We start from the raw sequence: 23,561 nt of genomic DNA, 5'->3' as shown, positions 1-23,561 counted from the left end.
AAGTGTAAATTCAAGCACGAATGCTCAACTTGTGGGGGCACACATGGGGCCTCTAGATGTTTTAGGGGGGGGAAAACAAGAGGGGGGGACGTTGCTGAAAAAAGGGGAGACGCCGGTGCGGCTGGACGCGATGGAGGCGTATCTAAATAGATACCCTGACGTAGCGGCAGCGTCGCTTTTGAGGGAAGGTTTTGGTTATGGTTTCAAAATTCCGTTTATTGAACAAAATGTTTGTTTGTCAAAAAAGAATTTAAAGTCGGCACTGCAGTTTCCCAGCGTGGTTTCCGAGAAATTGAAGAAAGAGGTTGACTTAGGAAGAATGGCAGGACCTTTTGTAATAGCTCCTATTAATAACTTGAGGGTGTCACCGCTCGGAGTGGTTCCGAAGAAGGAGCCTAACAAATTTAGGCTTATTCATCACTTGTCTTTTCCAAAAGGTCTGTCGGTGAATGATGGTATTGATCCTCAACTGTGTGCGGTTTCTTACATGTCGTTCGACGCAGCAATGAATTTGGTACGGCTGTACGGTAGGGGGGCTTTGATGGCGAAGACGGATATTGAGGCGGCATTCCGCCTGTTACCAGTGCACCCTGAAAGTATGCACTTGTTAGGTTGTTTTTGGGATGGAGGTTTTTACATTGATCGTTGTCTTCCCATGGGCTGCTCGCTATCATGTGCCTATTTTGAGGCATTTAGTACATTCTTGGAGTGGGTAGTTAAGGATGTATCCAGCCTGAGTTCTTGTTTGCACTACCTCGATGATTTTCTGTTTGTGGGCCCGCCTGTTATGGTTTACAATGGCAAGGAAACATCAGAAGCATAGAATAAACGGACAAGCTCTCGGGTGATGGAAACTAGAGCTGACCGCGATGCTAAACCTACACACCACACTAGAAGTAGCCAGGGGGCATTCCTGCGTTGTCTCTAGATGCCGCGCGCCAGCCGGAGAACTAACTACCCCTGGTAGAAGAAAACACAGTCCTGGCTTGCCTCCAGAGAATGTCCCCACAGGAGATAGCAGCCCCCCACATATAATAACGGTGAGAGCAGATGAAAAGACACACGTAGTATGAAAGCAGATTTAGCACAGAGAGGCCCGCTAACTAAATAGCAGAAAGATACAACAGAGGACTTCGTGGTCAGCTGCAAAACCCTTCAAAACACCATCCTGAAATTACCTTAACTCATGTGACAACTCATGCCACTGGAGTGGTAATTTCAGCCCAACAAGAGCTTCCAGCTGCAGAGATTCACATAAGTGCAAACTGGACAAAACATACAAAAATAGACTTAAGGACTAAAGTGTCCAACTTAGCTGAGCAGAAAACTGGGAGCAGGAACATGCAACAGAATCACTCTGGATACATTGATGGCCAGCATTAGAATGACTGAGGAGCAAGGTTAAATAGGATACTCCCACATCCTGATAGGAACAGGTGAACTGAGAAGGCAAAGCTTGCAGGACACCAGTACCACAAGAGACCACCGGGGGAGCCCACGAACCGAATCACAACAGTACCCCCCCCTTAAGGAGGGGGCACTGAACCCTCACAAGAACCACCAGGGCGATCTGGATGAGCCCTATGAAAGGCACGGACCAAATCAGAAGCATGAACATCAGAAGCTGTAACCCAAGAATTATCCTCTTGACCGTAGCCCTTCCATTTCACCAGATATTGAAGTCTCCGTCTGGAAACACGGGAGTCCAAGATTTTCTCCACCACATACTCCAATTCACCCTCAACCAGCACAGGAGCAGGAGGCTCAACAGAAGGCACAAGTGGTACCTCATACCTCCGCAATAATGACCGATGGAAGACATTATGGATAGCAAAGGATGCTGGGAGGTCCAAACGAAAAGACACAGGGTTAAGAATTTCCAAAATCTTATAAGGACCGATGAACCGAGGCTTAAACTTAGGAGAAGAGACCCTCATAGGGACAAAACGGGAGGACAACCACACCAAGTCCCCAACACGAAGAGGAGGACCAACACGACGATGGCGATTAGCAAAACGTTGAGTCTTCTCCTGGGACAACTCCAAATTGTCCACCACCTGCCCCCAAATACGATGCAACCTATCCACCATGGTATCCACTCCAGGACAATCCGAAGACTCCACCTGACCAGATGAAAAACGAGGATGGAACCCTGAATTGCAAAAGAAAGGGGAGACCAAAGTGGCAGAACTGGCCCGATTATTAAGGGCAAACTCAGCCAACGGCAAAAAGGAGACCCAGTCATCCTGATCAGCAGACACGAAAAACACCTCAAATAAGTCTCCAAGGTCTGATTAGTACGTTCCGTCTGGCCATTTGTCTGGGGATGAAATGCAGACGAAAAAGACAAATCAATGCCCATCCTGGCACAAAACGCCCGCCAAAATCTGGACACAAACTGGGATCCCCTGTCGGAAACGATATTCTCCGGAATACCATGCAGCCGAACCACATTCTGAAAAAACAGGGGCACCAACTCAGATGAGGAAGGCAGCTTGGGCAAGGGCACCAAATGAACCATCTTAGAAAAGCGGTCACACACCACCCAAATGACGGACATCTTCTGAGAAACAGGGAGATCAGAAATAAAATCCATAGAGATGTGTGTCCAAGGCCTCTTAGGAACAGGCAAGGGCAACAACAACCCACTAGCCCGAGAACAACAAGGCTTGGCCCGAGCACAAACATCGCAAGACTGCACAAAAGTACGCACGTCCCGAGACAGGGAAGGCCACCAGAAGGACCTAGCCACCAAATCTCTGGTACCAAAAATTTCTGAAGGCCCTTAAGAGAAGTCGGTTGCGTCCAGTCACAAATAGCCCGAACCTTCACAGGATCCATCTCAATAGAAGAGGGGGAAAAAATGTACCCCAAAAAAGAAATCTTCTGAACCCCAAAAACACACTTTGAACCTTTAACAAACAGAGAATTGGTCCGCAAAACCTGAAAAACCCTCCTAACTTGTTGAACATGAGATTCCCAGTCATCCGAAAAAATCAAGATATCGTCCAAATACACAATCATAAATTTATCCAGATATTCACGGAAAATATTGTGCATAAAAGACTGAAAGACCGAAGGGGCATTTGACAGACCAAAAGGCATCACCAAATACTCAAAATGGCCCTCGGGCGTATTAAATGCGGTTTTCCACTCATCCCCCTGCTTAATTCGCACCAAATTATACGCACCGCGAAGATCAATCTTAGAGAACCACTTCGCCCCCTCAATGCGAGCAAATAAATCTGTCAGCAATGGCAAAGGATACTGATACTTGACTGTGATCTTATTCAAGAGTCTATAATCAATACAAGGTCTCAAAGAACCATCGCTTTTAGCTACGAAAAAGAACCCCGCTCCAAGAGGAGACGAAGAAGGACGAATATGTCCCTTTTCCAAGGACTCCCTAATATACTCTCGCATGGCAGCATGTTCAGGTACAGACAGATTGAATAGACGACCCTTAGGAAATTTACTGCCAGGGATCAAATCTATGGCGCAATCGCAATCTCTGTGAGGAGGAAGAGAATTAAGAGTAGATTCCTCAAAAACCTCACGATAATCAGACAAAAACTCAGGAATTTCAGAGGGAATAGATGAAGCAATGGAGACCAAAGATGTGTCCCCATGATTTCCCTGACATCCCCAGCTTAGTACAGACATTGTTTTCCAGTCAAGGACTGGGTTATGAGTTTGCAACCATGGCAATCCCAGCACCAACACATCATGTAGATTATACAGTACAAGGAAGCGAATCACCTCTTGATGGTCTGGAGTCATACGCATAGTCACTTGTGTCCAGTATTGTGGTTTATTACTAGCCAATGGTGTAGAATCAATACCCTTTAAAGGTATAGGAACTTCCAGAGGCTCTAGATCAAACCCACAGCGCCTGGCAAAGGACCAATCCATAAGACTCAAAGCGGCGCCAGAATCCACATACGCATCCGCAACAATAGAAGATAACGAACAAATTAGAGTTACAGACAAAATAAACTTGGACTGCAAAGTGCCAATAGCAGAGGATTTATCAACTTTCTTTGTTCGTTTAGAGCATGCTGATATAACATGAGTAGAATTTCCACAATAGAAGCACAAATGATTTTTGCGCCTATAAATCTGTCGTTCGCTTCTGGACAGAAAGCTATCACATTGCATACTCTGTGGTGCCTCTTCAGAAGACACCGCCAACTGGTGCACAGGTTTGCGTTCCCGTAAACGCCGATCAATCTGAATTGCCATTGTCATGGACTCATTCAGACCCGTAGGCGCAGGAAACCCCACCATGACGTCTTTTACAGCATCAGAGAGACATTCTCTGAAAATTGCCGCCAGAGCGCACTCATTCCACTGAGTAAGCACAGACCATTTTTGAAATTTTTGGCAATATATTTCGGCTTCATCTTGCCCCTGAGAGAGGGCTATTAGGGCTTTCTCAGCCTGAATCTCCAAATTTGGTTCCTCATAAAGCAACCCCAAAGCCAGAAAAAACGCATCCACATTGAGCAACGCAGGATCCCCTGGTGCCAATGAAAATGCCCAATTTTGGGGGTCACCCCGCAGTAAAGAAATAACAATTTTTACTTGCTGGGCAGGATCTCCAGCAGAATGAGATCTCAGCGAAAGAAACAATTTACAATTGTATTTAAAATTTAGAAAACAAGATCGATCTCCAGAAAAAAACTCCGGTATAGGAATTTTAGGTTCAGACCGAGGAGCATGTAACAAAAAATCTTGTATATTCTGAACTTTAGAGGCAAGATTATTCAAATTGGTAGCCAGACTCTGGGGATCCATATTTCAACAGATAAAGTCTGAGCCATTCAGGGGTTAAGAGGAGAGGAAAACAGGAGACTGCAATTAGAGCTGGAGTGCAACTTCAGCGGAAGGAAAAAAAAAAAAAAAAAAAAGGTTTCACACAGTTCCTTTTCTCTCCTGCTTCAGCCTATAGATTAAACATTTAGGCTGGCCATACTGTTATGGTTTCCAATGGCAAGGAAACATCAGAAGCATAGAATAAACGGACAAGCTCTCGGGTGATGGAAACTAGAGCTGACCACGATGCTAAACCTACACACCACACTAGAAGTAGCCAGGGGGCATTCCTGCGTTGTCTCTAGATGCCGCGCGCCAGCCGGAGAACTAACTACCCCTGGTAGAAGAAAACACAGTCCTGGCTTGCCTCCAGAGAATGTCCCCACAGGAGATAGCAGCCCCCCACATATAATAACGGTGAGAGCAGATGAAAAGACACACGTAGTATGAAAGCAGATTTAGCACAGAGAGGCCTAGCACAGAGAGGCCCGCTAACTAAATAGCAGAAAGATACAACAGAGGACTTCGTGGTCAGCTGCAAAACCCTTCAAAACACCATCCTGAAATTACCTTAACTCATGTGACAACTCATGCCACTGGAGTGGTAATTTCAGCCCAACAAGAGCTTCCAGCTGCAGAGATTCACATAAGTGCAAACTGGACAAAACATACAAAAATAGACTTAAGGACTAAAGTGTCCAACTTAGCTGAGCAGAAAACTGGGAGCAGGAACATGCAACAGAATCACTCTGGATACATTGATGGCCAGCATTAGAATGACTGAGGAGCAAGGTTAAATAGGATACTCCCACATCCTGATAGGAACAGGTGAACTGAGAAGGCAAAGCTTGCAGGACACCAGTACCACAAGAGACCACCGGGGGAGCCCACGAACCGAATCACAACACCCGCCACAGTCTGCGGTTTGTTCGATTCTACTGCACACGATGGAGAGGGTAGCAAAAGGTTTCGGAGTTCCGTTGGTGGTTGAAAAGTCAGTCGGACCAACGATGACACTGAGTTTTCTAGGCATAGAAATTGATACCGTAGCCATGGAATGTAGATTGCCTAAGGACAAGTTAGTCGCCTTTCGGGATGAGGTTAAGAAAGCAAGTACGCGGCGTAAGATAACGCTCCATGATTTACAATCCTTGTTGGGCAAGCTGAACTTTGCTTGCAGGATTATGCCGATGGGCCGTCCATTTTGTCGGCGTTTGTCTTTGGCAACGGTGGGAGTTAAGTCTCCCCTGCATTTCATCAGATTGACGAAGGATTTGAAGCAGGATTTGAAGGTGTGGGCCTTTTTCTTGGAAGAATATAACGGCAGATCCATTTGGATTCAAACAGTTGAGAATGCGGTGGATTTGGGTTTTCACATTGATGTGACCGAGATGCGTGGGTTCAGTTTGCAGTATTGCGGTCAAGGTTTGGTAGCGGAATGGCCGCCCAGATTGCGTGAGCAAGGTTTGTTGCAAAATCGGGTTCTGCTTCAGTTATTTCCTCGAGTTGTGGCGTTGTCAGTTTGGGGCGACATGGTGATGAACAAGAAAATTCGTTTTTCTTGCGAGCATACGGGCGTTGCAGAAGCCATCAATACTTTATCTGCCGTATCTCCGGAGGTGGTCAGGACACTACAGCATTTGGTTTTCTTGGGCCTCAAGTTTAATTTGTGGATTGTAGCGGATTGTAAGGCAGCCATACCTACTAATGCCGATAATGTCTCTTTTCATTCACAGTCGCATCGGTCTCAAGGGCCGAGACCTTGCTTGGATTCAGCGGGCCGGGGCTGGCCAGTGGAACTGTGGACCCTGCCCTTCGGGCCGTAAGGGAGTTGTTCGCCAGATCATTGTCGGATAGGTCTTGGTTGCAGTACGATCAGGCTTGGAGTACATGGGAGAGTTGGAAGGTGTCCTACGGAGCTGGAGTGGACGATGAGGATAGGCTGTTGTTGTTAGTAGGGCACGTATGGGAGTCAGGTTGGTCGGTGTCCAAAGTGAGTAAGTTCTTAGCTGGTCTAGCGTTTGGTTTCAAGGCCAGAGGTTTACGGGACGAGACAAAATAGTTTTTGGTGACACAATTAGTAAAAGGTTGGAAAAAAGGGCAGAAGTCGTTTGATGACAGGCGACCGGTTTCCTTCGAAGTGCTGTTAACAATTGGTAGACAGTTAAGGTTTGTTTGTTTTTCGGATTGGGAAGTGACGTTATTTCAAGCGGCTTTTTCGTTGGCGTTTTTTGGGGCATTTCGCTTGGGGGAATTGGTTAGCCCTTCCAGATACAGGGGAGGGGATGTGAGGAGGGATGACGTGGATGTTACGTCAGATAGGGTGGTTGTGTTTCTTCGGTCATCTAAAACGGACGTTACCAGGAAAGGTTGTAAAGTTGTGTTGTTTGGAGTTCCGAATTGTCCGTTGTGCCCGGTAGTCTGTGTGGATGAATTAATGAGGAGAGGGGGTGTGTTATCCGACCCATTGTTGGTTCATGCGGATGGTTCTTTCTTATCACGTTTTCAGTTTGTTTCCATATTTCGGAAGTGTTTGGTGATGGGGGAATTTCGCCGGCGAAGTACAGCGGGCATTCTTTTCGTATAGGGGCTGCGACGGAAGCGGCCAGGAGAGGTTTGGGGGATGAGGTGGTTAAAAGAATCGGGCGGTGGGAATCGGAGAGATTCCGTTCTTATGTTCGCCCGGGTTTGATCTAACTTCTTGGTTTCGGTGTTGCGGGTTTTCTGGTATCGAATTGATCAATGTTCTTGTTTATTCTCTTACAGAACACGACAAAAGGCTGGTTTGGATTATGGGACACTCATTTGTGTTCTGGGCGGCGGAGAGGGCAGCGGTTCGTCCTGATGGCCGGCAATTGGGTTTTTCCGTGTGACGTGGCAACGCTGAGGTGGATTGGAAAAAAAGGAATGACGTGGAGCCAATTTTTACCCGAGTTTCATTGTTTTGTGCGCTGGGATCAGATACCACAAATTTTGGTTATTCACTTGGGGGGTAATGACTTGGGGAAGAGGCCTTGTAGAGAACTTATAAAAGACATTAAGTTCGACATGTTAAGGTTGTGGGCAATGTTTCCTAAGGTTTTAGTGGTGTGGTCGGACATCATTCCGCGGAAGGTTTGGCGGGGCGCCAGGTCACTGGAAGGGATAAACAAAGCGAGGATTAAGGTGAACAAAGCTGTTTCGCGTTTCATGGCAAGGAACGGAGCGGTGGTGGTGCGGCATGTTCATCTGGAGTCCGGTACGGGAGGTTACTGGAGGTTGGATGGGGTGCATTTGAACGCGGTTGGAACCGATATGTGGTGTTTGGCGATCCAGGAGGGTATCGAAACAGCTTTGAAAGTGTGGAGGGACATAAATGTCTAAGGTTTTAGAGCATTTATGTTTGTGGCAGGGGGTGGTGATCCTCGAAGTTGGTGGAAGTGGAAAATGGCGGACTGATGGGGGGGGGGAGATCTCAATAGGTCCTGGACTCCCCGGGGTGATTTTAAAATGGTCAAAGGTGTACAGATAATCCCATGGAAGGGATTATTAGGGGAACCACAAACAGGTGTGCGGGTTTTGGCCTGGCGGGTGGAGTTTGCCTCCGAGCTGGTGCATAGCGGCTGGGGGTAAGGAGGATATAAGGCCAAAATAGGTGGGACTTTGGGCGGGGAAATTTTCAATATATGTTTTCGGGCTTCGAGGGTCATCCACTTCCGGAGTTTATTGTTACATTATTGTTGTATGTTTATATGTTAATAAACGGCTGCTGTGGCCAATTAATCCAACCTATTTGTCGTGTGTTTTAATGAGGTTATTCTCTTACTACAGATGGAGGGGGAGGCGGCTGGTTATCTCGTGGGTGACATGAGGTGAGGTAAAGGGTTTTTATTTTAGAGCTCACAGGAGTCACGAATACCCGTTGTCAAGAAATGCCGGACTGGGGGCCTATGGCCTTTAGGGGAGGCCGCCATGACAGGGAGACGTGCAACGATAGGTAGCGAATTGGGACTGCTGGGGGGATAGGGTTAACAAGAGGTGAGGGGAGTGACGGAGTTTTTTGAATTTGAAAGGGGGAAGGAGGGGTCAGGGGCAGGGGGGGGAGACTTTATAAAAGGGGGAGGCCACGTCAGTGGGACAACCATTTTGGGTACTCACCGGCCATAGACAGAATCTCCCACCCACCCTCCCTTTATTGTTCATGGTTAAAGTTTGTTGAGTCAAGGGTTATTACTTGTGGGTAGGGCTAGGTTCCTAGCTTTAGGAAGGTATTTCTTTATGGATAAATATGCGTGGCAGGGGGTGGTGATCCTCGAAGTTGGTGGAAGTGGAAAATGGCGGACTGATGGGGGGGGATCTCAATAGGTCCTGGACTCCCCGGGGTGATTTTAAAATGGTCAAAGGTGTACAGATAATGCCATGGAAGGGATTATTAGCGGAACCACAAACAGGTGTGCGGATTTTGGCCTGGCGGGTGGAGTTTGCCTCCGAGCTGGTGCATAGCGGCTGGGGGTAAGGCGGATATAAGGCCAAAATAGGTGGGACTTTGGGCGGGGAATTTTTCAATATATGTTTTCGGGCTTCGAGGGTCATCCACTTCCGGAGTTTATTGTTACATTATTGTTGTATGTTTATATGTTAATAAACGGCTGCTGTGGCCAATTAATCCAACCTATTTGTCGTGTATTTTAATGAGGTTAATCTCTTACTACAGATGGAGGGGGAGGCAGCTGGTTATCTCGTGGGTGACATGAGGTGAGGCAAAGGGTTTTTATTTTAGAGCTCACAGGAGTCATGAATACCTGTTGTCATGTGCTATGTTAACACTAAAGCATCCCTGAGATCATTCTTGTTAGGGGTTGCTGTTCTTCCCAGGGAGTGGGCTCACTCACAATTTTATCATAAATAAAGAATTATGTCCAAATATCCCCCAAGATCAACTTCTCCAAACAATCCAGTCGCAATTTTGTGATGAACAATGTTTTTTCCAGCATGATGAAGGCAAAAGTGATACCAAAAATGAAAGAGAACAGCATCCATGCCAGGTGAAAAAAATAAAAGTCAATCTTTATTTTGTCATAATGCAACATTTTGACTATTCAGGTCTTTTTCGACCATTAAGGTATGCTTGAAAAAGTCCTTAATGGTCGAAACATTGCATTATGGCAAAATAAAGATCAACTTTTATTGATCATTATTCTATTGATCTGTATTATTATCTGTATTTATGAAGTGCTGTTGGCTGCTGCTTTGTATTTACTGAAGGCAAAAGTGATAACTAAGTGGCTCAATAACAAATAACAAATAACATTGAAATTTTGTGTCTATGGCCAGGATTATCAACGTTTTTATGGATCTGCCTCTTTGACAAGGGGAGTGGCATGGTTGGTAAGGAGCTCATGACATAAAAAATACAGTGCCTTGCGAAAGTATTCGGCTCCCTGGAACTTTTCAACCTTTTCCCACATATCATGCGTCAAACATAAAGATACCAAATGTAAATTTTTGGTGAAGAATCAACAACAAGTGGAACACAATTGTGAAGTTGAACAAAATTTATTGGTTTTTTTAAATTTTTTGGGAAATTCAAAAACTGAAAAGTGGGACGTGCAATATTATTCGGGCCCTTTACTTTCAGTGCAGTAAACTCACTCCAGAAGTTCATTGTGGATCTCTGAATGATCCAATGTTGTCCTAAATGCCTAATGATGATAAATATAATCCACCTGTGTGTAATCAAGTCTCCGTATAAATGCACATGCTCTGTGATAGTCTCAGGGTTCTGTTTGAAGCACAGAGAGCATCATGAAGAACAAGGAACACAACAGGCAGGTCCGTGATACTGTTGTGGAGAAGTTTAAAGCCGGATTTGGATACAAAATGATTTCCAAAACTTTAAACATCCCAAGGAGCACTGTGCAAGCGATCATACTGAAATGGAAGGAGTATCATACCACTGCAAATCTGCCATCCCTCTAAACTTTCAAACAAAGAGAAGATTGATCAGAGATGCAGCCAAGAGGCCCATGATCACTCTGGATGAACTGCAGAGATCTACAGCTGAGTTGGGACAGTCTGTCCATAGGACAACAATCAGTCATACACTGCACAAATCTTGCCTTTTTGGAAGAGTGGCAAGAAGAAAGCCATTTCTCAAAGATATCCATAAAGAGTGTTGTTTAACCCCTTAAGCCCCAAGGGTGGTTTGCACGTTAATAACCAGGCCAATTTTTACAATTCTGACCACTGTCCCTTTATGAGGTTATAACTCGAACGCTTCAATGGATCCCCGTGATTCTGACATTGTTTTCTCGAGACATATGGTACTTCATGATAGTGGTAATATTTCTTTGATATTACCTGTGTTTATTTGAGAAAAAATGGAAATTTGTCGAAAATTTTGCAATTTTCCAAATTTGAATTTTTATGCCCTTAAATCACAGAGATATGTCACACAAAATACTTAATAAGTAACATTTTCCACATGTCTACTTTACATCAGCACAATTTTGGAAACAATTTTTTTTTTGTTAGGAAGTTATAAGGGTTAAAAGTTGACCAGCAATTTCTCATTTTGACAACACCATTTTTTTTAGGGACCACATCACATTTGAAGTCATTTTGAGGGGTCTATATGATAGAAAATAACCAAGTGTGACACCATTCCAAAAACTGCACCCCTCAAGGTGCTCAAAACCACATTCAAGAAGTTTATTAACCCTTCAGGTGTTTCACAGGAATTTTTGGAATGTTTAAAAAAAAGAACATTTAATTTGTTTCACACAAAATTTAATTCAGCTCCAATTTGTTTTATTTTACGAATGGTAACAGGAGAAAATGGACCCCAAAAGTTGTACAATTTGTCCTGAGTACCCTGATACCCCATATGTGGGGGTAAACCACTGTTTGGGCGCATGGCAGAGCTCAGAAGGGAAGGAGCGCCATGTGACTTTTCAATGCAAAATTCGCTGGAATTGAGATGGGACGCCATGTTGCATTTGGAGAGCCACTAATGTGCCTAAACATTGAAACCCTCCACAAGTGACACCATTTTGGAAAGTAGACTCCCTAGGGAACTTATCTAGATGTGTGGTGAGCACTTTGACCCACCAAATGTTTCACAGAAGTTTATAATGTAGAGCCGTAAAAATAAAAAATAATATTTTTTCACAAAAATGAATTTTTGCCCACAATTTTTTATTTTCCCAAGGTTACTAAAATAAATTGTACCCCAAACGTTCTTGTGCAATTTTTCCTGAGTATGCTGATACCCCATATGTGGGGGTAAACCACTGTTCGGGTGCATGGCAGAGCTCGGGAGGGAAGGAGCGCTGTTTGACTTTTCAATGCAAAATTGGCTGGAATTGAGATGGGACGCCATGTTGCGTTGGGGAGCTCCTGATGTGCCTAAACATTGAAACCAACAAGTGACACCATTTTGGAAAGTAGACCCCCTAAGGATCTTATCTAGATGTGTTGTGAGAGCTCTGAACCCCCAAGTGTTTCACTACAGTTTATAACGCAGAGCCGTGAAAATAAAAAAAAAAAATTTCCACAAAAATTATTTTTTAGCCCCCAGTTTTGTATTTTACCAAGGGTAACAGGAGAAATTGGTCCCCAAAAGTTGTTGTCCAATTTGTCCTGAGTACGCTGATACCCCATATGTGGGGGGGAACCACCGTTTGGGCGCATGAAAGAGCTCAGAAGGGAAGGCGCACCATTTGGAATGCAGACTTAGATGGATTGGTCTGCAGGCGTCACGTTGCATTTGCAGAGCCCCTGATGTACCTAAACAGTAGAAACCCCCCACAAGTGACCCCATATTGGAGCCTAGACCCCCCAGGGAACTTATCTAGATGTGTTGTGAGAACTTTGAACCCCCAAGTATTTCACTACAGTTTATAACGCAGAGCCATGAAAATAAAAAATCATTTTTTCCCCACAGAAATGTTTTTTTAGCCCCCCCAAATTTTTATTTTCCCAAGAGTAACAAGAGAAATTGGACCCCAGAAGTTGTTGTCCAATTTGTCCTGAGTATGCTGATACCCCATATGTTGGGGTAAACCCCTGTTTGGGCGCACGGGAGAGCTCGGAAGGGATGGAGCACTGTTTTACTTTTTCAGCGCAGAATTGGCTGTAATTGAGATCAGACACAATGTCTCGTTTTGAGAGCCCTGATGTGCCTAAACAGTGGAAACCCCCAATTTTAACTGAAACCCTAACCCAAACACACCCCTAATCCCAACCACACCCCTAACCCCAACCCTAACCAAACCCCTAACTCCAACACACCCCTAACCCTAATCCCATCCATAACCCTAACCACACCCCTAACCCTGAAACACCCCTAACCCTAATCCCAACCGGAAATGTAATCCAAACCCTAACCCTAACCCTAGCCCCAACCCTAACCCTAGCCCAAACCCTAACCCTAGCCCTAACCCTTGCCCCAACCCTAACCCTAGCCCCAACCCTAACCCTAGCCCTAACCCTAGCCCTAACCCTAGCCCTAACCCTAATAGGAAATTGGAAATAAATACATTTGTTTAATTTTTTTTATTTTTCCCTAACTAAGGGGGTGATGAAGGGGGATTTGATTTTCTTTTATAGTGGGTTTTTTAGCGGATTTTTATGATTGGCAGCTGTCACACACTAAAAGATGCTTTTTATTGCAAAAAATATTTTTTTTGCGTTACCACATTTTGTGAGCTATAATTTTTCCATATTTTGGTCCACAGAGTCATTTGAGGTCTTGTTTTTTGCGGGACAAGTTGATGTTTTTATTGGTGACATTTTCGGGCACGTGACTTTTTTTATCGCTTTTTATTCCGATTTTTGTGAGGCAGTATGACCAAAAACCAGCTATTCATGAATTTCTTTTGGGGGGGGGTGCGTTAATACCATTCCGCGTTTGGTAAAATGGATGAAGCAGTTTTATTGTTAGGGTCAGTACGATTACAGCGATACCTCATTTATATCTTTTTTTTATGTTTTGGCCCTTTTATACGATAAAAACTATTTTATAGAAAAAATAATTATTTTTGCATGGCTTTATTCTGAGGACTATAACTTTTTTATTTTTTCGCTGATGATGCTGTATTGTGGCTCATTTTTTGCAGGACAAGATGACGGTTTCAGCGGTACCATGGTTATTTATATCTGTCTTTTTGATCGCGTGCTATTCCACTTTTTGTTCTGCGGTATGATAATAAAGCGTTATTTTTTGCCTCGTTTTTTTTTTTTTTTTTTTTTACGGTGTTCACTGAAGGGGTTAACTAGTGGGACAGTTTTATAGGTCGGGTTGTTACGGACGCGACGATACTAAATATGTGTACTTTTAATGTTTTTTTTATTTAGATAAAGGAATGTTTTTATGGGAACAATATATATTTTTTTCTTTATTTAGGATTTTTTTTCTATATTTTTTTCTAATTTTTTTTTTTACTTTATAACATTGTCCCGGGGGGACATCATGTTATAAGGTCAGATCGCTGATCTGACACTTTACAATGCACTATGTTAGATCAGCGATCTGACATGCACTGCTCCTGGCTTACCAGCGCCTGCTCTGAGCAAGTGCTTGGTAAGCCACCTCCCTGCAGGACCCGGATGCAGCCCCATGGCCATTTTGGATCCGGGACCTGCAGGGAGGAGATGCTTGGTACAAGGTGAGCACATCGCCTTGTACCGAGGGTCTCAGGGAAGCACGCAGGGAGCCCCCTCCCTGCGCGATGCTTCCCTATGCCGCCGGAACACTGCGATCATGTTTGATCGCAGTGTGCCGGGGGTTAATGTGCCGGGGGTGGTCCGTGACCGCTCCTGGCACATAGTGCCGGATGTCAGCTGCGATAGTCAGAGACTGGGACGGAGATTTGTCTTCCAACAAGACAATGATCCCAAACAAAGGAAAATCTACAATGGAATGGTTCACAAATAAACGTATCCAGGTGTTAGAATGGCCAAGTCAAAGTCCAGACCTCAATCCAATCGAGAATCTGTGGAAAGAGCTGAAAACTGCTGTTCACAATCGATCTCCATCAAACCTCACTGAGCTCGAGCTGTTTGCCAGGGAAGAATGGGCAAGAATTTCAGTCTCTCGTTGTACATAACTGATAGAGACATACCTCAAGTGACTTGCAGCTGTAATTGCAGCAAAAGGTGGCGCAACAAAGTATTAAGTTAAAGGGGCCGAATAATATTGCACGCCCCACTTTTCAGTTTTGGAATTTCCACAAAAACTTAAAATAACCAATAAATTTCATTCAACTTCACAATTGTGTTCCACTTGTTGTTGATTCTTCACCAAAAACTTACATTTGGTATCTTTATGTTTGAAGCATCATATGTGGGAAAAGGTTGAAAAGTTCCAGGGAGCCGAATACTTTCGCAAGGCACTGTAGCGGTTGGCTCCAAAAGTATAGTTGAAGTATGGTGCAGTCTACTGAGACATTGAAAGATGCCTGTGCAAAGCGAGTAAGAGGAAAGTCACGAAAATGGAGTGATCAGGAGTCAGGTCAGGGAGTTTGTGCAGCTGGTAGGAAATTGCTGTGAGTGCGTTTCAAGTTAAGGATCTCCAATATGAGTTGTGAGAATAATACACCCGGAGACCATGATTAATCTAGTGACTGTTACTTCCGTGGGAGTGATAGTAGGTGGGCAATCTGTCTCCCACATTATAAGCAAAAACCACTGCCAAATGCTACAATGCTATCCCCTTATTATCATAGACTATTACTTAAAATTGTCTACTGTATCCACCATGCAGATGTGCATTCTTGCAGAGCAAACATAGATTTGAACCTGAATTGTAACCACAAAGAACTGTGACTAAATTCTAACCGCCAAGCATTGTGCCATAGACTGTAAGTATTAAGCTTTTGCCTTCTTATGGTAAAATTCTCATTTTTTTTTACCAGTCTGTGTGTTTGGTTGTCCCTGCTCCAATCTTTTGCTGGGGTTACCAACCTAATGCTTTACCACTGCTTCTACAATGGACCTACTAAAGGGTTCTTTGAGGATAGTATTCCTCAGTTTATCAGTGTTCCTGCGATTATTTACCATTTCCAGCGGTTATGTCACGATTGAAGAGAACATCACCGCTGCAGCCGATCATTGATCTATTGGCCCTTCCAATGTTTTCATGATGTTACTAGTGCAGCCTTTAGACAATCACTGGAGTAAGTAGTAGAGAGGCAATACTTTGTAATATTTTATGGAGTCGTTGGCTGATTGGCTGAAAAATCCCTTTGCTGAAAAACCCTTTTATCTCAGAATTCCTTAATCAGACAACCTATTTAAAGTGTATGCATTGATCCCTACAATTTACATATAGATTTATATAAAAAGTGGAACAGATTTCAAGGTGTATTGTATTGCTTATATTCATTCGTATAATAACCAAGAGCTGCATTCACAAGTCTCCGAGCTTCAGACCTGCACTAATGATGTAGATGAATCATTGAGTCACCAAAGGAACCAGTTCCCATGTGCTGAACCTGCATAATACCACAATGATATCACAGCACATAAATAATAAAACAGTGCAGTCACAGTACATGAATAAATAGAATGCTGTGCCTAGCCAAGCGGCCTGCCTTTACGTGTGTGAAAGAATGGCTTATTCTGGATGAATTCGAGTGTGGTTGTGTAATAAAATGTCACTGTCGTAAGTCAGTTCATGAAATTTCATGAGTGGTATTATTGAAAAGTGGAAACATTTAGGAACCACAGAAGCTCAGCCATGAAGTGGACACCATGGAGAGCTACAGAGCGGCAAAGGCTGAGGAGCCTAGTGCACAAAAGTCACCAGCGCTGTCAGATGTTGCCGAAAGGTGCATATTAGACAGCCTACACCCTGAGCTGTCCGTGTGGAGTGGAGTCTTTTCTTCTCCTCCACTCTGGCAAAATGTATAACATATACAATACTTTTTGAATTTTTTTTTTTTTTAAATAAGCATTAGAATCATGTTAGGCTGCCATACTTGAGATGTGGCTACAGACAGAGTGATTGCACACATATGCTGCACACACGCTGCACATACGCACTGCGAACACATGCTGCACACACACACACACACTGCGTACACATGCTACACATGCTACACATGCTGCATACACATACTGCAGAGTAGGCTGTCAATCAAAGTCCTGGGGAGTGATTAGAGCAGGGAGTGGTGAGTATAACAGCTCACTTTACTGAACCGATGTCTGGAGGCTACAGGGAAAATGTAACTTCCTTTTCTCTCTGTAGCTGCTGCTTCAGTAAGGCAGCCAGACTTAATTTTAATGCTATTTATCTGCATATTAACCCTATATCTATAGGTAAATTGTGTTTCTATAAGAAACAGTTTCTCTTTAAATATAGATTGTATAGAAATGAATTACAAAGTTTCTCAGCATCTTAAAGGTCCATGTTGGGACAATTTTAGTGTTAAAGATAGTATGACTGTATAGGTCCTAGTGCAACAATACAAATGATACCTGTCTTGTAATAATCTAGCGTGCCAGTGCTGATAAATCAAACATTGAAGCCACATGCAAATTAGCCCAGAAGTGCTTTACAAACAGCACATATGTGTGATACAAATGCATAAAAGAGGTTTGAGAAATTTCCAAGAAAAGCTTTATGATAGATCCTTCATCTCGGTCTAGTGTGACGTCTTCATTATACATTATGGGAAATTTTTCTGCACAGCAGAGACATTTTTCTCACGCAGGAATACATCATTTATACATAATCCACATTATTTTGGAACACAAAGATTAAAGAGACGTACAGTGACATGTCATGATGTCCCCAGAGTGTGTCAGGTGACAAGAACGTACATGGCATGCACAGATCTAGTGTACCTGGTAGGACAGATTGGTAGACGTATCCTTCGCACATCTGTTGGCGTGAGCGTCACAGCTGCTCTACCGGAATATCACAAAGCCGCCAAGCAGATCAACATATTATTATGAATCCGCGACCCAGGAACAGCCTCTGTTTTGTTCTCCTCGACAGCAATGTATAATTTAAGTCATATGATTCGATTTGTTTTATTTTCGGAGCATTATGAATTCCATTTCTTCTAGTCTACTATGTAAGAAGACCTCTGGGAGTATTCCGTTTCTACAGATTTTTTTGATCAGTCGACTGAGCATGTTAACAATTTTACTGTACTAGTTTTGCAATCCAAATAATATGTTCCATATTTTCTCCTCCAAATGTTCAAAACAGTTTTTCAGAGATGTCTGCTTTGGTAAGGACTCGGAGTCCAATTTTGCTTCAAAAGATGTTTTATTCATAAGTGTTACATTGTATTACATTTCTGACACCAAGTGGTGATAGCGTGTAACAGCAGGCAACGCCGAAAGATGAAGGCATATAATACCGTATCTACAAAATGTACGAGCAGCCCATAGAGTATCATATCAGCATGTCACCTGGTGAGTGCAACATACAGCATTCTACATATGCTCCGTGTAATCTAAAAAGCTCTCATTATTTGCATAGCACCTTCAAGAATAATAAAACTGAAGGCCACTTAGAAAAATCAAAATGATCCCCCGTCTGCAACGTAACGACAATGTTCCCACCTCTATTCACTCTATGCTGTGGCATAAATGAAAAGAAGACAGGTCTGTAGATTTATCCCACCCATGTCGAAGGGGCAGAGCTCGAATATAATAAGGGCAAATGTAGCAACAGCCTTAAGACTTTCTCCTCCAAGGGATTGAGGGGGCATAGCACAATTACATTTCTAATCATATCACACGGAATCTGGCAAAAAGAACCTCCATGTGATATGACTATGGACAGGGCCGCACTGGGACTAAAATTCAGCCCTGGCATTTGAAGTTACACAGGCCCACTTGTCACATGGTGACTGTGTAATATCATAATATCTTTGTTTTAGGCAAAGTGGGGCCCTAGGCAAGGTGTAAAATGGGGCCCCAAATGCTAACATATTGCACATCACACAAAAGCATTTCAGTTGTATTTACATGCGCTGATCTCAGGCTGCTAAATGAGTTTGATCGACAATATTGAAGTTGTTCAACACTTGTTTCCCGGCCTCTTTCCACCAGCTGAGGAATAATGATGGGACAGAATGATCACTAATAGATCACTAACAGATCACCATACAGTATCAGGTTATCAGCAGCACATCTACAGTTTACACCGGCGATGTGCTGCTGAGAACAATGATTTTTGTTCCAGCAAAAACAATCTGAATATGCAGCATTTTACTTGATTAGTTAAATACACCCCATAGTGTTGTGAATTCTGCTCTTGGGTTCCCTCCGGTGGTTGTTGATAGTAATGCAGTTGTCCCTGGGTTGCAATCCTGGGCAGGTGTCCCTGCTGATTGCAGCTCTGACTGGGATATTTAGGTGTGCAGGATTCATTAGCCCTTGCCAGTTGTCCATTGTTCTTGGAGGTTTTGCATCTCTGTCTGGTTCCTTCTGCCCTGCTGCCCAAATCAGCAAAGATAAGTGTCTGGTTTTGTTTCTACAGCACACATGCAGTGTGCTTTACAATTCAGTACTATTCAATGTTTTTTCTTGTCCAGCTTAGACTGTGTTTGGATATTTCAGACAAGTTGGATTCTCAGGAGATGCAGATATACATTCCATGTCTTTAGTTAGATGGTGGAATTTTTGTATTATCTGCTGTGGATATTTTTAGGGTTTTAATACTGACCGCTTAGTATTCTGTCCTATCCTTTCCTATTTAGCTAGCGTGGCCTCTTTTGCTAAATCCTGATTTCTGCCTGCGTGTGTCTTTCCTCTAATACTCACGGTCAATATTTGTGGGGGCTGCCTATCCTTTGGGGTTCTGCTCTGAGGCAAGATAGAATTCCCATTTCCATCTATAGGGGTATTTAGTCCTCCGGCTGTGTCGAGGTGTCTAGGATGTGTTAAGTACACCCCACGGCTACTTCTAGTTGCGGTGACGGTTTGGGGTTTGCGGTCAGTGCAGGTTCCGCCTACTCCTGAGAGGGTCTCGTGCGGCTCCAAGGTCACCGGATCATAACACCATAGTCCTCCATATATTATAATGTGCCCCACAGTTCTCCATATAGTATAATACACTCCCTATAGTCCTCTGTCATGATTCCCAATGGCAGGGACATGGGCAAAAACGGACTAGCTCTAGGAAGATGGTATCTCAGGTAACCGCGATGCTGAACCTAACACGCAAATAAAAGTAGCCAGGGGGTGTGCCTACGTTGTATCCCTAGACACCTCGCACCAGCCGGAGAGCTAACTACCCCTATAAGAGGAATACACAGACCTGGCTTGCCTCCAGGGAAACCCCAAAAGTTATAGTAGCCCCCCACATGTAATAACGGTTAGGTAAGAGGAAAACACAAACGCAGTATGAATATAGATTCAGCAAAGTGAGGCCCTCTGACTAGATAGATGAAAATACAAAAGAGGACTTCGCGGTTACCTCAAAACCCTAAGCAGCCATCCTGAAACCACCTTAACTCCGTTATCAACTCATGACACCGGAGTAGTAATTTCAGATCACTAGAGCTTCCAGCAGCACGAGAAATATAAATGCATGCTGGACAAAACAAACACAAAAAGCCAAAGATTTCAACTTAGCTGAATTGCAGACTTGGAGCAGGTAGCAAGCAACAGAGATGCTCTGGTAACATTGATTGCCGGCACTAGAGTGACTGAGAAGCCAGACTAAATAGGAAACTCCCAATTTCCTGATGAAAACAGGTGCACTGGAAACACAAGACCAAAGTCAACCAGTACCACCAGAAGCCACCAGAGGGAGCCAAAAACAGAATTCACAACAGTACCCCCCCCTTAAGGATGGGGCACCGAACCCTCATGAGAACCACCAGGGCGATCTGGATGCGCCCTATGAAAGGCGCGAACCAAATCAGAGGCATGAACATCAGAGGCAGTCACCCAAGAATTATCCTCCTGACCGTATCCCTTCCATTTAACCAGATATTGAAGTCTCCGTCTGGAAATACGAGAGTCCAAAATCTTCTCCACAACATACTCCATTTCACCCTCCACCAGCCCAGGAGCAAGAGGCTCAACAGAAGGAACAACCGGTACCTCGTACCTCCGCAACAACGACCTATGGAAAACATTATGAATGGTGAAAGATGCTGGAAGGTCCAAACGAAAAGATACAGGATTAAGAATCTCCAAAATCCTATAAGGACCTATGAACCGAGGTTTGAACTTAGGAGAAGAGACCTTCATAGGGACAAAACGAGAAGACAACCACACCAAGTCTCCAACACGGAGATGATGACCCACACGACGATGACGATTAGCAAACTGCTGAGTCTTCTCCTGAGACAACTTCAAATTGTCCACCACATGACTCCAAATCCGGTGCAGTCTATCCACCACAGAATCCACTCCAGGACAATCCGAAGACTCCACCTGATCAGACGAAAAACGAGGGTGAAACCCTGAATTGCAAAAGAAAGGAGAAACCAGAGTAGCAGAACTGGCCCGATTATTGAGGGCAAACTCTGCCAACGGCAAAAAGGCGACCCAATCATCCTGATCAGCAGACACAAAACACCTCAAATACGTCTCCAAGGTCTGATTAGTTCGCTCCGTCTGGCCATTAGTCTGAGGATGGAACGCAGATGAAAAAGACAAATCAATGCCCATCCTGGCACAGAACGCTCGCCAGAACCTAGACACAAATTGAGATCCTCTGTCAGACACGATGTTTTATGGGATACCATGTAAGCGAACCACATTCTGAAAAAATAAAGGAACCAACTCCGATGAAGAAGGCAATTTGGGCAAGGGTACCAAATGAACCATCTTAGAAAAACGGTCACACACCACCCAAATGACGGACATTTTCTGAGAAACCGGGAGATCCGAGATAAAGTCCATAGAGATGTGCGTCCACGGCCTCTTCGGAATAGGCAAGGACAACAACAATCCACTAGCCCGAGAACAGCAAGGCTTGGCCCGAGCACAAACATCACAAGACTGTACAAAGGTACGCACATCCCGAGACAGGGAAGGCCACCAGAAGGACCTGGCCACCAAATCTCTGGTACCAAAAATTCCAGGGTGGCCCGCCAACACAGAAGAATGAACCTCTGAGATGACTCTACTGGTCCACTCATCTGGAACAAACAATCTCCCAGACGGACAACGATCAGGCTTATCAGTCTGAAACTCCTGCAAAGCACGTCGCAAGTCTGGGGAGACAGCAGACAAAATCACTCCATCCTTAAGGATACCCGTAGGCTCAGAATCACCAGAGGAGTCAGGCTCAAAACTCCTAGAAAGAGCATCTGCCTTCACATTTTTCGAGCCCGGCAAGTATGAAACCACAAAATTAAACCGAGAGAAAAACAATGACCAGCGCGCCTGTCTAGGATTCAGACGCCTGGCGGACTCAAGGTAAATCAGATTCTTGTGATCAGTCAAGACCACCACCTGATGTCTAGCACCCTCAAGCCAATGACGCCACTCCTCAAATGCCCACTTCATAGCCAAGAGCTCCCGATTACCGACATCATAATTTCGCTCGGCGGGCGAAAACTTTCGAGAGAAAAATGCACATGGTCTCATCACTGAGCAATCGGGACTTTTCTGCGACAAAACCGCCCCCGCTCCAATCTCGGAAGCATCAACCTCAACCTGAAAAGGGAGCGAAACATCAGGCTGGCGCAACACAGGGGCAGAAGAAAAGCGGCGCTTAAGCTCCCGAAAGGCCTCCACAGCCGCAGAGGACCAATTGGCAACATCAGCACCCTTCTTAGTCAAATCAGTCAGAGGTTTAGCAACACTTGAAAACCCAGTTATAAATCGACGATAGAAATTAGCAAAGCCCAAGAACTTCTGAAGACTCTTCAGGGAAGTAGGCTGCGTCCAATCACAAATAGCCCGAACCTTGACAGGATCCATCTCAACAGAAGAAGGGGAAAAAATATACCCCAAAAAGGAGATCTTCTGAACCCCAAAGATACACTTTGAACCCTTTACAAACAGAGAATTGGACCGCAAAACCTGAAAAACCTTCCTTACCTGTTGAACATGCGACTCCCAGTCATCCGAAAAAATCAAAATATCATCCAAATACACAATCATAAATTTATCCAGGTATTTACGGAAAATATCGTGCATAAAGGACTGAAAGACTGAAGGAGCATTAGAAAGACCAAAAGGCATTACCAAATACTCAAAATGGCCCTCGGGCGTATTAAATGCAGTTTTCCACTCATCTCCCTGCTTGATCCGCACCAAATTATACGCACCCCGAAGATCAACCTTAGAGAACCACTTTGCCCCTTTAATACGAGCAAATAAATCAGTCAGTAGTGGCAAAGGATACTGGTATTTGACTGTAATCTTATTCAACAGGCGATAATCAATACAGGGCCTCAGGGAGCCATCTTTTTTACCCACGAAAAAAAAACCTGCTCCTAAAGGGGATGAGGATGGACGGATATGTCCCTTTTCCAAGGACTCCTTAATATACTCTCGCATAGCAGCATGCTCAGGCACAGATAGATTGAACAAACGACCCTTGGGAAACTTGCTGCCCGGAATCAAGTCTATAGCACAATCGCAATCCCGGTGAGGGGGGAGAGAACTAAGTTTAGGCTCCTCAAAAACATCACCATAATCAGACAAAAATGCCGGAATTTCAGAGGGAGTAGATGAAGCAATGGAAACCAAAGGTACTTCCCCATGAGCCCCCTGACATCCCCAGCTTAACACAGACATTGTTTTCCAGTCAAGGACTGGATTATGAGTTTACAACCATG

General features: G+C 44.2%; 1 protein-coding gene across 7 annotated transcripts in view; it reads right to left on the bottom strand.

Annotated features, from left to right (window-relative positions):
• Nucleotides 1–23,561, bottom strand: part of PHACTR1 (phosphatase and actin regulator 1) — a 495,254-nt gene that overhangs the window by 250,610 nt on the left and 221,083 nt on the right. The window contains exon 1 of one of the 7 annotated variants that reach the window (XM_077269906.1): nucleotides 17,644–17,933. The exons of 5 other annotated variants lie outside the window; for them this stretch is intronic. In XM_077269906.1, coding sequence (XP_077126021.1) covers nucleotides 17,644–17,680 — 37 coding nt within the window. In that variant the 5' untranslated portion in view covers nucleotides 17,681–17,933. Of the gene's footprint in view, nucleotides 1–17,643; nucleotides 17,934–23,561 lie in introns of those variants that run through there. One more of the 7 variants, XM_077269900.1, reaches the window with a different exon arrangement.

This window comes from Ranitomeya variabilis, chromosome 6 (genome assembly GCF_051348905.1).
Source record: "Ranitomeya variabilis isolate aRanVar5 chromosome 6, aRanVar5.hap1, whole genome shotgun sequence".
Taxonomy (NCBI): Eukaryota; Metazoa; Chordata; class Amphibia; order Anura; family Dendrobatidae; genus Ranitomeya; species Ranitomeya variabilis.
The sequence above is the reverse complement of the archived record's forward strand: the minus strand, read 5'-3'. Positions and strand labels throughout refer to the sequence as shown.